Raw genomic sequence first — 13998 nt, forward strand, 5'->3', positions numbered from 1 at the left:
GGCCTACGTTTGTCGTGCATAAGCCACAGCCTACGTTACGACCACTGCCAGTCGTCACTCGACTGCTTCTGGATAAACTCTTTATTGATACATCCCTAATTTTTGTCAATGGTTGTTTGTCTATGTGTGCCCTGGAATTGGCTGGCAACCAGTTCAAGGTGTACCCTGCCTGCTGCCCCAAGACGGCTGCACGATAGGCTCCAGCTGTGTTTCCCAATCCTTGTTGAGCCAAGGCACGTATTTCCTCATCGGAAAATATATCACGGCACAGCACTTAGCCGAACGATTCACAAAAAGTGGATACACGGGCTAATGATGTACAGTACCTTCTGTCATTTAGTGGAAGGACATTCTGTTTTGCCTGTTACTCTAGGTGCCTGCCAAGATAAATTAACAAAAAAATGTTTAATAGAAAAGAAATAGCTTCTTTTGTTTTCCAGATAACTGACACCGGCACCCCTGATGAACTCTCACGGCACACTGGTTGGGAATCACTCCTACAGCAGACCCGCGAGGATAAAGCGGTCCAGGTAATTGGATGGATGGAGGTTTTATAGGCGGCATGGTAATTGACTGGTTAGCGTGTCACAAAGGTCCAGGGATCCATTCCGGCCCCGGCCTTCCTATGTGAAGTTTGCATGTTCTTCCTATGCCTGTGTGGGTTTTCTCCGGGTTCTCCAGTTTCCTCCCACATTCCAAAAACACGCATGGGAGCTTGTTTGGACACTCTAAATTGTCCCAAGGTGCGACTGTGAGTACGAATGCTTCTTTATCTATGTGTCCTCAGCGATTGGCTGGCAGTCGGTTCTAGGTGTACCCCGCCTGCTGCCCGAAAACCACTGGGATAGGCTCCAGCATGCCCGTGACCCCCGTGAGGATAAGCGGATCAAATCATGGATGCACGGATAGTCTTTGTCTACAAAAACAATCCAGAAAGTTGGGTCAAATTGACGCAAGTAGCAGGTCGGTCCAATTTTTGCCCAAACTTGTGAGATTTTTGAGCCAGCGGGATTAAGAGCATACAAAGTCGAGCATGGTGCAGTTGATCCCGCTGACATTCAGCACACTTGGTTGATTCCGCATTCCATAGTGGCTTACTAACTGTAAAGACAAACCTGACAACTTGTACACAAATATGCTAAAAACACCTTTTTGTTTCTACTTTTTGATCACAATGAGGGGGAACTCACCCCGAAAGCGGTGTCATCATCTGCCAGTTCCGTCAGGCCCAGCTCCAGGCGCTCCTCCTTGACAGTGAGGTGCATGCCGCAGGCGGACAATCAACAAACAGCGGCCTAAGAGTAGTGCGAGGGCAAAAAAAGTGCCGGACTAAGACGATGGGTCGCCACGGCAACTGAAGCTCACAGTCGAGTCACAAGAAGGGTAGCTGACTGATTCTGGGACCTCCCATACCCTTGACCTACTGTACGGTCATGTGATGCGTGACCAGGGCTGGTCCTGTGCGAGCGCGTCTGTCACATGTGTCGCTTCATTAGTCAACCTTGTCATCAGCGGAACTCAGGAGTCACAGAAAAAGCATCAGTCTCCCGTTATTATTTCTTTTTTTTTGCCATCGGCTGGTCATCATTGACATCAGTTGACCTTTCAAGGATTCTAATCTACCTCTGGTGGAGATCATCATAAAAAGCCTGACCATAAAGAATCAAAATGTTATCTGAAAAGTTCCACCGCCAGATGTTCCATTTAGTCAACTCATAAAACTAAATTTACCATTGTGATCAATTTAATTCCCATAAATCATTCCATTATATTAAAAAAAATCCTTCATGAACTGTATGGGTCTTGTGTGGTTGAATGCATGCATAGACAGATGGATAGATGGTGGAATGGATGATGAATGGTTTGGTTGGATGAATTAACATGAATGGTTGCATGAAGGACTCAATTGGTTGAATGGCCCATTGGATGATTGCTTGGTTGGATGAGGGCATAACTGGCTAAATGGATTGGTGGTTGATTGGAAGGTTGGTAGATGATTGGTTTTGGGTTGGATGGATGAATAAATAAGTGGATGGTTGATGGATGAAATCCTGTGAAGATAGATGTATGACTGGATGTTTTGGCGGTTAGATGAAGGTCATAACCTGATGGACGGATGATTGGTTGGGTGGCGAAATGCATCGATGGATGATGGAAAAATTGGTGGATCGATAGATGATGGATTGATTGTTGGATGGGGAAAATGGATGAATGACTGGATGGTTTGTCCGTTGGGTGGATGATACATGCATGGATGGATGAATTGTTCACTCTTGAATCGTATGGATGATTAGTCGGATGGATGTTGGATGAGTGGATGAATGTGTAATTGGCAGCAAGGATGGAAGGATGAAAAAGTGACTGGATGATTTGCTGCCTGGATGAATGGTTGACTGGTTGGATGTGTGGATGAATAGATGTTTGGCTGGAAGATGGTTGGTCGCAAAAATTGATGGTTGCATGTCTGAATGGACGAATGAACAGTTGCATGGGTGGCCAACGAAATTGACGATTGGATGATGGGATTGAGGACTGGTTCAATGGATGGATGAAAGGTTACTGTTTGAATGGATCCCTGACAGCTGGATGGATGCTGCAATGATTGTGAGATGAAACAGATTGTTGGCTCAATGAATATTCGATGGAGAATTCGATTTATTGGATGCATGATAGGATGAATGAACGGTTGGAAAATGGCTGGATGTGACATGAATGATGATGGGCTCATGAATGGGTGCATAAGATTGTTAGATGAAAAATGACAAGGAATTAATGGATGAATAGCTGCGGTCTCAGTGAAGTACCCAGCTTTGTAAACAAAATGGGGCCATAGTAGAAAACAGCACTCGGGACGGTCAAGACTCAGCGGGGTCTCCACCATCTGACATAACAAGCAACACATCATGTATCACGTTCACGTACAAGTGTTAGACTCTTCGACTATCGGGCCTTGGCTGGGGGTCTAACTCAGGGTTTTCCAATCCTGACCCACGCAGTGGTTCTCGACTTATTACACCAACTATGACCTAACAAGTGCTTAGCTCTCCAACAGTGAAGATCATATTAGAATACTGCCTTACTTAATAACACGGTACTCTAATTTGCTGACTTTTTTTTTCCTTTTTTTAATAATTACTCTTAACACCTTATTCTTTTACTCATAAAACACAACACATTGTGGACGGTTAGCATCGAATGCACTCAAAGTAAAATCTATTCAGAGTGATTGAGTGTCTTTCCATACGATAAGTCAGGACATGACCAGCATAACCCACAAAAACATCAAAGGCGTCGGATTAGCAATGCTACCTGCTGCTCGCATTTGAAGCGATTGGCCACCCTCGCAAGCCTTGCAAAGAACCTTTGTGCTTCTTCTCCTCTTTCCGGTCACCACCAAAGCATACCTATTGCTAATGGCTTTAATGTAGCGTAGCGTAGCATCCAAGCCACGGGCCTGACTGAACTGCTTAATAATGTTAGTGCAAACCATTGTAAAGTATCAGGAGACCATTTCCCAAGCCTTGTGACTATGAATTGTTGGTTGGCACACACGAGACTGCGTCAAATGTTGCCCACTAAAGCGTCGCCACGAGTTAGCTAGTGCATGTCATTGCTACAGGAAGTTAGCGTGACCTCGAGTGACGTCCAAATAGAGCGGAACGGCATCCTAAGCCATGTTAGCTTGGCTGGCTAAGCTTGCTAACAAGACTTCATGTAGGGATAGAGTTGGCTCAAGAGCTAATAACTGCATGGCATTCTTTTACAGATTTCATATACATACGTATAATACAGTACACCTTGGTTACACTAATAGGACTTTTGTCCTTTAATGGCCACCGTACTTGTGGTTTGAAAAACGGACATCAAGTGCGAAGAGAATAGCCGTTTAGTAATAATAATAATAATAATACATTTTATTTATAAGCGCCTTTCAAGACACCCAAGTACACTTTACAATCAGGAACAAAAACACTAAAACACAGAACGGGTTGAGCAGCGGCAGCCAGACGCGCCAGCGTTCACTCTTAGTGAACAAGAATAAGATAAGATAACCTTTATTTGTCCCACACTGGGGAAATTTGCAGCAAAATGGGGGACGGGGAGGGGGGCGTGTTTCATTGCACAAAATACTGTAAATGTTACAGAAAAGAACTGTACACAGTTCAATATAACATGACACACCATTCAAGATTACAAATTTTATTTTGAGGACACACACACACACAAACGCACACTTGTGTGCAAGTATACAACATGAGTGACAAATGAGGCGTATTAGTATCTGTGATCCATGACATGCTTGGAAAATACAATTATTTTTGACTTTATCGTTAAAGATCAGAAATAAAGCAGCCCGAGTCACTTACAGGATGTCATGAGGCGGAGAGACAATGTGACCACAACCTAAAATGACTCAGATCAAAATTTCGATTTTATTCCCTTTCGAAAACACACTTTGTTCTCTTTGTTAAAATAGACTGGTGAATTTTTCAAAAAATGCCAGCATGAAAAAACTAAGTTGGAGAGAGAGGTAGAATCAACTGTTGTTGAGATGTCGATTGGCTGACCGATTGGGGACTGAAGAAAAAAGCTACACGAAGGCACGTGAACCAGGGAGCTTGAACGATGATCTGATGACACAAGACTCTCACAGAAGCAAGAGATTCGCAAACCATGGCCTTAAGACAATATTTTGAACTTGTCGACTTTAAGAATTATTTTGGGTGATTTGCAAATTGTCTTTTGGCAGCCTCAAAACCACAAGCTTTTGTCGCTTAAAAACTTTCCATCTAATCGCAAAAACACATAAATGATGCTTTGAGATATAGTATAGTGAACAGACATAAGCGTTTTTCAAGATACGAGCTGCGGTCGTTTAAATATATATTTTTTTGCTTTGACTTGCGAGCGCCATTTTGAGATAAACATGAAACAGAATTACACGTGTGTTGAAAACAGTCACATAGCTTTGCTCACGATAGGTCAGTTTAGCTTGCCAAATTCATGAAAAGATTGCTGTACATAACTAAGAGTAAAAATTCGCATTTCCTTCCGTACTCAAACAAGTTAAGCCTCTGAGAATGCATTTAACTCCCATGTAAAGGGGGTTCAATCAGTACTGTATTTTTGTTGTTGTTCTGGGAAGATGCACCTGTCATTTCTAAGATTGTCCGCCAGATGGCAGTGCAACCTAAATCAGGAGGCACGCATCGAGCCTCATTCACTCATTGAAGTGAGCAACCGTTACAGATGGATGGATAGATGGATTTATAACATTATCGGCACATTTTCTGTCAAGTCACCTGTTTACGCTTTTAATTGTACTACAAAAGGAATAAAAGGAACACGCTTTTTATAATAATTTTTAAAGGGGGGGGCAGTGACTCTTACCACTTAAATTCTTTACGGTCATACAAGCGGGCCATATTCAATATTTATGGATGCAAAAAGGCAGCATATTTGTGTTCCCACCTTCTCCCTCTTCCATCCCATGAATGAGCCCAGAAAGCATGACATCATCATTTTAACATCCCACCCCAACACACCCCAACCCCGCCCCTCCTCCACGTTTATGCAGCAACGACATCATCCTACAGGATTACAGTTTAATCTGAGGAAGATGAAGAGGAGGGATGGAGAGGAAGGAGGTGGGGGGTGGGGGGATTCATTCATCATTTTAAGGCCTTCATTGAGTCACACAGTCATTCATAGCTGCAGTCGCTGTCTTACGTAAGGTGGAAGGAGGGGGGCGGGTCAAGTGAAGGACGCCGGTGGAGGGTGGTGTTTGGAGGCAAATGCGACCCCCAACCTCACCGCCTTCCCCCCTGATGCTGTAGAGGATTCCTTCATCTTGAGGATGGTGCACTGCACTTTTGCAGCTTCTTTTATGACTGTGGTGCTTTTAAATCAAATTGTACAAGTTTACAATCATATAATGTCATTTGTTGTTGTTATTTCTATTTGGAAAATGTTTCCAAATTTCCAAATACACACTTGGAGCTAGCAGTTGACAGCTACACTGTGGAAAAAGCTTTTCGTGGTGTTATGTTGGGGAGAGGTGCTGCGGGATATGGGCTCCGAGCAGCTGTGTTGTCCCGGCAGAGTGGAAAAGGGTCAAAGTTGAGCTCGGTTGTAATCTGCTTGCTTATCTGCCGTGTGTGTGAACACCCCCCCCCCCCCCAAGCCCCCACACCATCAATGGCGACCTTGTGAACTTCCTGCATAGATGAGGTCAGCTCTGTTTGCCAGGATGCTCAGGAATTTTTACGGCACCAAAAGTCTGCCGGGAATTCCTCAAGAGTTCCACTTGAAAGCGGGATAACGAGGGAAGTGGAGTGGGGGGGGGGGGGGGGGGAGTGGCTTGTGGGGAGTCACGGGGTCAGACGCGGCCTCAAAAAAGCTTGACCGCGGGGGAACAATGTCAGCTTTGACCCCCCCAAAAAAAACTTTCCACTTTATTTTTGTTGTTCACTTTTATAGCGACAGGAAGTCAGACTTGTTTTCTATTTTGTAAGGACAGACAACAACTGAGGCCAAAGTTCTCCTTCATAAAATATTACGTTTGATATGTTTCAACCGTGAACAGCAAGCACTCACTATTTGACTCATACACTCACTGTTAAACTAACAAACTAACCAACTCACTCACTATTTAAGTCACCTCGTTGTTTAACTGACACATAAACTAACTCATTCACTTACACATTCGTTATCTTATTCACTCGCGTGTTACCTCACTTACAAATTCTCTAACTTGCTCTGTTCCTCGCTCATTATTTAACTCACTCACTCAGTCACTATTTAATTCACTCACTTTTTAATTAACTCCCTAATTGTTTAACTCACTATTCATGTCACTTGTTCATTTTTTAAAAATTATTTCTTCAGTCACTCGTGATCCAACACACTTTTTAACTGACTCATCCACAAACTAATTCACTCATTCAGTCTTACACAATTTAAGTCATTATATTGCTAATTTATTCGCTCACCGATGAACTCACTCACAAATGAATCGGCCAAGCCGAAAATGGCGTCGGACTGCTGAGATTCCAATCGGGTTCGATAACGGGGACGTCAAGGCACACCTTTCCTGGTGTGCCGCAGCTTCAGTGACCATTGACTCGACAAACCCCCTTTTGGAAAGAATTCCTTTTGATTTCCTTGTTTCCGTCTGCTGGCCCCGCCCCCTGGGCAGCAAAAACGGGAAACTATTATTCAGCTTTCTGGGATGCAGGGTGGATGTTGTTCTTGTTCTTCTTTTTATCACCGCTAATGACTTAAACGGGGCAGCACAGTGGTCTTGTGATTAGCCCGTCCCAGTATTGGCCAAAGCCACTCGGAAATTGTCGGCAGCTAAGATACAAGCTATGCCACGTTGCATGAGGCCCAACTACGCTGACGCTATCACCAGAGTAATGTAACAAGCCAAGCAATGGTGTAGGGGGTGGGGGGGGGGGTGTACCAGAAGTACCTCAAAGCAGCTCCAATTGCGTGCAGCCTCTTCTTATTGGAAAAATTCATTTTCAACTTTTGAAACTGTACCATTCAGGTCCACTTGATGGTACAATATATATTTTTTGTTTCATTGAACTATCACAAAAGTTCCCCCCCCCCCCATGAAAATAAGTCCATGTGGCATAAATGCTGCAGCTCAACCCTTCAAAAGTGTGTGTGTGGGGGGCAGGGGGGGATGAGTGTATGTGTGTGTGTGTGAGAGAGAATGTGTGTGGGCGCGCGTATGCCTGTCTGTGTGTCCTACCCAAGGTGTAATCATCCAAAATAAAAATACAGAAAATAAAATACTATCTAATGAAAGTCGGTTATTAAAATATTTTTATACAGGATATACTGTACCATTATAATAATTCAAAATATGTAATCACAGAAATGAAAACTGAATTAAAGAAAAATGAAGTCAAATCTATTTTTAAAAGACATGCTCCATTTCCATTTATGTATTCATTTATTCATGAAAAATATTTTAAAATACATTTTTAAAAGTCATGTTCCGTTTCCATGTAATTATTGGTTAATGAAAAAACATTGGCATGATAAATTAAGTCAAATAACAAAATATTTTAGAAGTCTACTAATTCAACAAAAATTTAAATATAGATATTGGCGTTTTATCCACCGTATAGCAAAATACAATTATCCGTTCCAATTAAAAAAAAATCCCAAATTAAGGGGGTTTTTTTGTGCAAGAACACAAAAATGAAATAACCCCCTTTTTTAAGTGTCATTTATTTAATTTCCAATATATATACACTATATATATATATGCATGCATAAATAGGGCGTAACCACACAGTAAACTGCAATGAATAATACTGTAAATTAGTTCATGTGTGTTTAATGAAATTTAAACGCATATCAATTACCCACGGTGCAATCACATCAAAATAAGAATCGAGCAAATTGAAATCAAGTGGCAAGTTGCGGCCTGATGTTATGGAGGAGCGTCAGATATTCAGCGGCATCCCTTCACAGTTCACTTTCTTTTTACACGGACTGCAAAACGCAAACGCTTACCTTCATGATGAAGTGGCGACTTTCCATCTCCCGCTCCATCAGCTCTCCCGTTTGGGGAACATCTCTTTTTGTGAGCTTTTATACCGTTTTCGACTCTTGTACTTTGCTCTTTAGCCAGCTTTTTATTGGAAGTTTTCCTCAGCGTTCCCGGCTCGTTGGTAAATGTCTCACTGACTTATGAAGCAATAGTAAAGAAAAGGCACTGATAACAACATATTCACACTCAATGACGGTCGTAAAGTTTGAAAACTTTCTTGTGCAATCAGTGTATGCTGGTAAGTGCAATTGACCTTTGCTGACAAGTTATTAATATTTCATATCTTTGGCTTTAGGTTTGACTTTTAACGGCTATTTATTAATTTCATAAAAACACTTGTTTGTCCAACCGTTTGTTAAGCATCCATTGATTTACCCCATGTTTTCATCCATCGGCCTCTGTTGGCCTATTCATCCATCCATCCATCCATCCATTCATTCACTGGCCCATCGTCATCCATCTTCCTATTCATGCAGGCAGCCACTGTCTTAACCCATCGATTCATTCAATGAGCCGTCACCTGATTCATCCACCCATCGAGTCACGCGTTCATCCATCTCCGTCCATCGTCTCCAGTCAGCCACCTCTTCGTCCCATCTCTTCGCCCAGCTCTCTGTGATCCATCCTTCTACTTGTTCATCCATCCATCCATGCACATTGCCGTCACATCGTGTATTCATTTGTTGTATCCATCCATCGTCCATCTCGTGATGAATTCATCCACTCGTGACTTCCGTGAAAGGTGTCGTGTGCAAATCTAGTGCATTATAATCCAAAAATGTTCGATGATCAACATCGGAAAGTGGCAAGTGACTGAGTGAGTACACTCAATCAATCATTGAACCGAGAATAAGCTTCATCGGTGTCCTTTGCTCCCCCTAACTTGGTTTTAGTCCCCCCACCCCACCCCCCAAAAAAGGTTACAGTCGGCGTGTATCTATTTTTACTCTCTGGTGGGCTACATGAAGACAGCACACATGATTCAGGGCCACTGCACTTTATCTTTTTCAATGGACACACTCTCTCTCGCTCCATCCATCCATGTATTCATGTAATGTTGTGTTGGAGAGGCCTGTAGTGTTACAGCGTGGGCAGGAGAGTTCGAATGACTCAAAGGCTGAAGAGGAGCCAAAGATAGGTTGTTAAGCTTTCATAAATCTGCATCGTGACTTGCAAGAGAGCCAACAGGTTACGGATGGACCACCAACGCTCAATGGGGAAAATGTCCATAATCGCAACGTATCCCTTGATGAACGTCAAACATCCATGTTCAAAATGAAACTATTATAAAAGATACTAAACTATTATAGCCCTGTTCCAAAACGTGGCCACGAAATGAAAGAAACTGTCCTAGAAATGAATTCTCTTTCCCACAAAGATGCCGCCTGCTTCCCAACTCTTACGGGAAGCTTGTGGTTGGCGACGGTTTGAGAGTCCAGCTAAGCCACTATGTCCACACGCTTGACATTTTCTGCAAGAAGATAGCCCTTTGATAATCTCGCAGAAGAAGTCGGGAACCGCGTGGCGATTGTTTGGTTTCCCACTTTTTCTGCAAGACGATCAAAGACGACGGTGCCGAAAAAGTTGGGAACCATGCGGTTGACAAATGCTTCGGGAGCCAAGTGAATGTGAATGCTATGTACACACTCCTGTCCTCCCACTGCACACATTCCTTCCGGGAATTTTAGAGGTGGCGTGGGACTTTTACGACCTCAACCAGAAGGACGCAGGAAAGAAATGAAGCTGAAGTCAGTAACGATTGATCGTGTGCTCCCTGGCTTCATCGACAAGTGACACTGTGAGAAAGTTGAGACTGTCAATAAGCTTATAATATTGTGTCAGCAAAATGAAGCTTCAAACTGATAATTGCCGCTCCAAATTGGAGGTTAGTGTCAAACTGAACTGAAAAAACAAAGACACTATGGATTTAAAACAACATGCTAGCATAATGCTAACAAACGAGCAAAACAGCATAGAAAGGGGCTAACAAAACTAGCGTAAGTGTTTCACTAGTTGTAACTCTTGACGTGTGAACACTAACGGGGTGAAAACTAATATTTCTGCATTTTTAGTTATGAAACACTTAAAAATTGTAATTATAGGGGCTTTCAGACCGCAAGAACCAATACCGAAAAACTTCCCAATGTACCCAAGTAAATTGTCTAAAATGCCTTGTTCACACACAAAAAAGGTCCCTGGTCTGGGCGGGTCCACCAGGTGCCTCCGAGCCACTAAGGTCTTTGTGTACCTACCAGGAACACTTTGCAGAGGTAGGCTGTGCTGAAGAATGCTGATTAGTTGACTGAAGTTGTGCCGTTTACGCTATCACCAGCCTCCATAAACTAATTGCTAACTGCTAGCAAACATTTTTTAGCTGTGCTCTCCTCACCTGGAGGTGATGATTGATTTTAGGAAGTCTCTTTTCTTATTTTCCGCCGCTCAGTGTTGTACCAAAGGTGCTGAGGTTTGATATGGTGGAGAGCTACAAATATCTGTTGCTTCTTTTGATGATTTAATAAAGGTGGGGCGTGCGCAAAAACACACACACACACACACACGCAGAGTGTTCAGTGTTTGTTGTTGTTTCGTGAGCCATCTGTTGCTTCCGATGAGATTTTGGGTCACAGCCTGTCCCCTGAGTGGGATTAATAATCTGTGTGTGTGTGTGTGTGTGTGTGTGTGTGTGTGTGTGTGTGTGTGTGTGTGTGTGTGTGTGTGTGTGTGTGTGTGTGTGTGTGTGTGTGTGTGTGTGTGTGTGTGTGTGTCCGAGCAGCAATGTGCTTTCAAGGCTTGCCTGTGGAGATGATGATGATGATGATGATGATGGGAGCATGGTTGGCATGCGAGAGGAAGAATGTGCACTTCCACGTGGGTGTGTGTGCTTTTGGAACGTGTAACAGGATCCGCGGGGGCAACAGGAAATTGCTGGCGTGGCCGAGACGGGGGTGACTGTGACACGAGACAGGTGGGGGGGATAAAAAAAGGGGGCGGAAGCCAGCTGTCAACGCGTGGCGGGGCGGGAGGTTGCTCAGCATCAAAATAAGTGTGAATATCAAATGTATACTGTATCATACCAACAAAAAACATTGAAAGTAAAATAATCAAATGATTAGTACATATTGATGATGATAGGTTAGTCCAAAAATATATAAATGTGAAAAATAAACATACATATCACAATTATTACAAACGACAACCCAAAAAAAATATGAATGTGAACTCGGTTCATTTAAGTCATATATTACGTACTACTATGTATGCAAAGTATGCAAATTACGATCCATTTTATTTAACTTTTATGCAAATTTCCATTGCATTTTAACTTTAAGAGCTCTTTAATTTTAAAGTTTTTTGGTAGTCCTAAAGTTTTTATGAAGTGAAAAAAATACATATATTTTTTAACACTAGTCTTGATGTTGGTATTTGGAGAGCCAAGGATTTTTTTTTTTGTGCCACTTGGTGGAAAAGCTTTGAGAGAGACTGAGTGTGCGACTAATGTTGAATGGATGCATGGAGCATTCCTGCGTGCCGATCTAATATTAATGGCACTCGCCCGCGACGCCCGACACCGGCCGAGGCCGCGTCCAGGAAGAGCTGGAGCAGGCGGGGGTGAGGGGGGAAGGTCTGTGACTGCCCCTGCCTGTCGATCACCGGCTCATTTAGATGCACAATATTGCCATCACATATAGTACTCTGCACCGCTCCCTTTTTTTTTTAACTTTAATGTGCAATATTAATTTTTTTAATCATTATTTAAGGTTGTTTTTTTTCAATTGTTTGACCTTTTTTTTTTTTTTTTACATTTTGAATGAAGAGCGAAAGCTGATGTATCATCTTGACAAAAACAAAGGACATTTTTACAAACGTAAGATGTAGTTTTTCTCTTTTTTAACATTTTCGTTTTGATTTTATTTAGTTAATGAAAAATGTTGTTTTTTTTTTGTTTTTTTACATTTTAATTTTTGTTGACTATAATAATCATGCTGGAACCACCGCCCTGCCTCCCACCACGCCCCCCACACCTCTCATTTGCACACCACTGTTCAAATCAACCGTAGCATTAATAATCATCATTATAATGTCAGGGCAGCCCGGTAGTCCAGTGGTTAGCACGTCGACTTTACAGTGCAGAGGTACCGGGTTCAATTCCAGCTCCGGCCTCCCTGTGTGGAGTTTGCATGTTCTCCCCGGGCCTGCGTGGGTTTTCTCCGGGTGCTCCGGTTTCCTCCCACATTCCAAAAAAAAAACATGCATGGCAGGCTGATTGAACGCTCTAAATTGTCCCTGGGTGTGAATGTGAGCGTGGATGGTTGTTCGTCTCTGTGTGCCCTGCGATTGGCTGGCAACCGATTCAGGGTGTCCCCCGCCTACTGCCCGAAGACAGCTGGGATAGGCTCCAGCACCCCCCGTGACCCTAGTGAGGATCAAGCGGTTCGGAAAATGGATGGATGGATGGATTATAATGTCATATTGTGAAGTTACATGTAGTATGAAGACATACCATCACACCCCGTTAAGTGTCTTTGGAAAGGCATAGCCGTGGATACCAGTCAATCATTAGCTGTCTAACACAACAACAAACACAATGATTCATGAATACTCACACACACACACACACACAGTGATTCATTCTTAGTTTCATTAGTGTTGTTGTTTTTTTCTCATGTGATGCGTAATGATTTCCCAAAGAGCAAAGTGGAAAAAAAGTCATTCACAAGTCAGAAATATTCGTCAATTTTTTTTTTTTATACAAAACAACATGGCAGCTCATGACGTTTTTGGACATGTCATAGTTCAAAAATAAGCACCTGGATTTGCAAAACCCATTTATCTTACTTTAAATGCATTCAAATCAAAATCGCAAACATGATGTAAAAAACATTCCCATTATTGTCTGTATACTCGCATGTGCCTTCAAGGTAGTGGTGGTGGTGGGGGGGGGGGGGGGTCGGTGGTCCCTTGTTGAAGCCGTATGTGATGTCAGCAACAGCGTTTTACACTTCCCCCAGTGTTAAATAAATGCCGTGGCTCTCCAGGGGCATTACAGTAACGACAATGTAAAAAAAAAAAAGGGCTTAAAAAAACATGGATGGAAATTTTCAAGCTGTCACTGTGACATAACCTCAGACGTCAATGTGTAACAAGTGTAAGTTTGTACATCACTAATTTGTTTCCAAAGCAATGAGTAGCTCTCCATCGCAACGTTTCTCTTCCTCACGTGGTGAACCCGACATGGACACTCTGTCGCCGTCCACAAAGGTGCCTGACAAATGACATTGACGCTGTGTGTTGCAACATCACCCCCAAAAATGTAAAGTTGACTTTGAAATGTTCATTTTTGATTCGTTGCATAATGTGGACTGTCTGTTTTCAGACTAGGTGAAGCAGCATGTGGCTCAGGCTTATTCTCCTCTTGGTGTTCCAAG

At 42.7% G+C, this 13998-nt stretch overlaps 1 protein-coding gene across 3 annotated transcripts in view; it reads right to left on the reverse strand.

The window, feature by feature from the left end:
• The window catches only part of LOC147206654 (solute carrier family 23 member 1), a 45508-nt gene extending 36910 nt beyond the window's left edge, over nucleotides 1-8598 (reverse strand). For 2 of the 3 annotated variants that reach the window (XM_086109562.1, XM_086109560.1), the window contains exons 1-2: nucleotides 8536-8580; nucleotides 1191-1295 (exon numbers count right to left, since the gene is read on the reverse strand). In XM_086109562.1, coding sequence (XP_085965688.1) covers nucleotides 1191-1265 — 75 coding nt within the window. In that variant the 5' untranslated portion in view covers nucleotides 1266-1295; nucleotides 8536-8580. Of the gene's footprint in view, nucleotides 1-1190; nucleotides 1296-8535 lie in introns of all 3 variants that reach the window. The other variant, XM_086109561.1, reaches the window with a different exon arrangement.
• Nucleotides 8599-13998: the final 5400 nt, after the last annotated feature.

The sequence above is a fragment of the Hippocampus guttulatus genome, chromosome 4 (assembly GCF_054856545.1).
Source record: "Hippocampus guttulatus isolate MCC_2025c chromosome 4, RoL_Hgut_1.0, whole genome shotgun sequence".
Taxonomy (NCBI): domain Eukaryota; kingdom Metazoa; phylum Chordata; class Actinopteri; order Syngnathiformes; family Syngnathidae; genus Hippocampus; species Hippocampus guttulatus.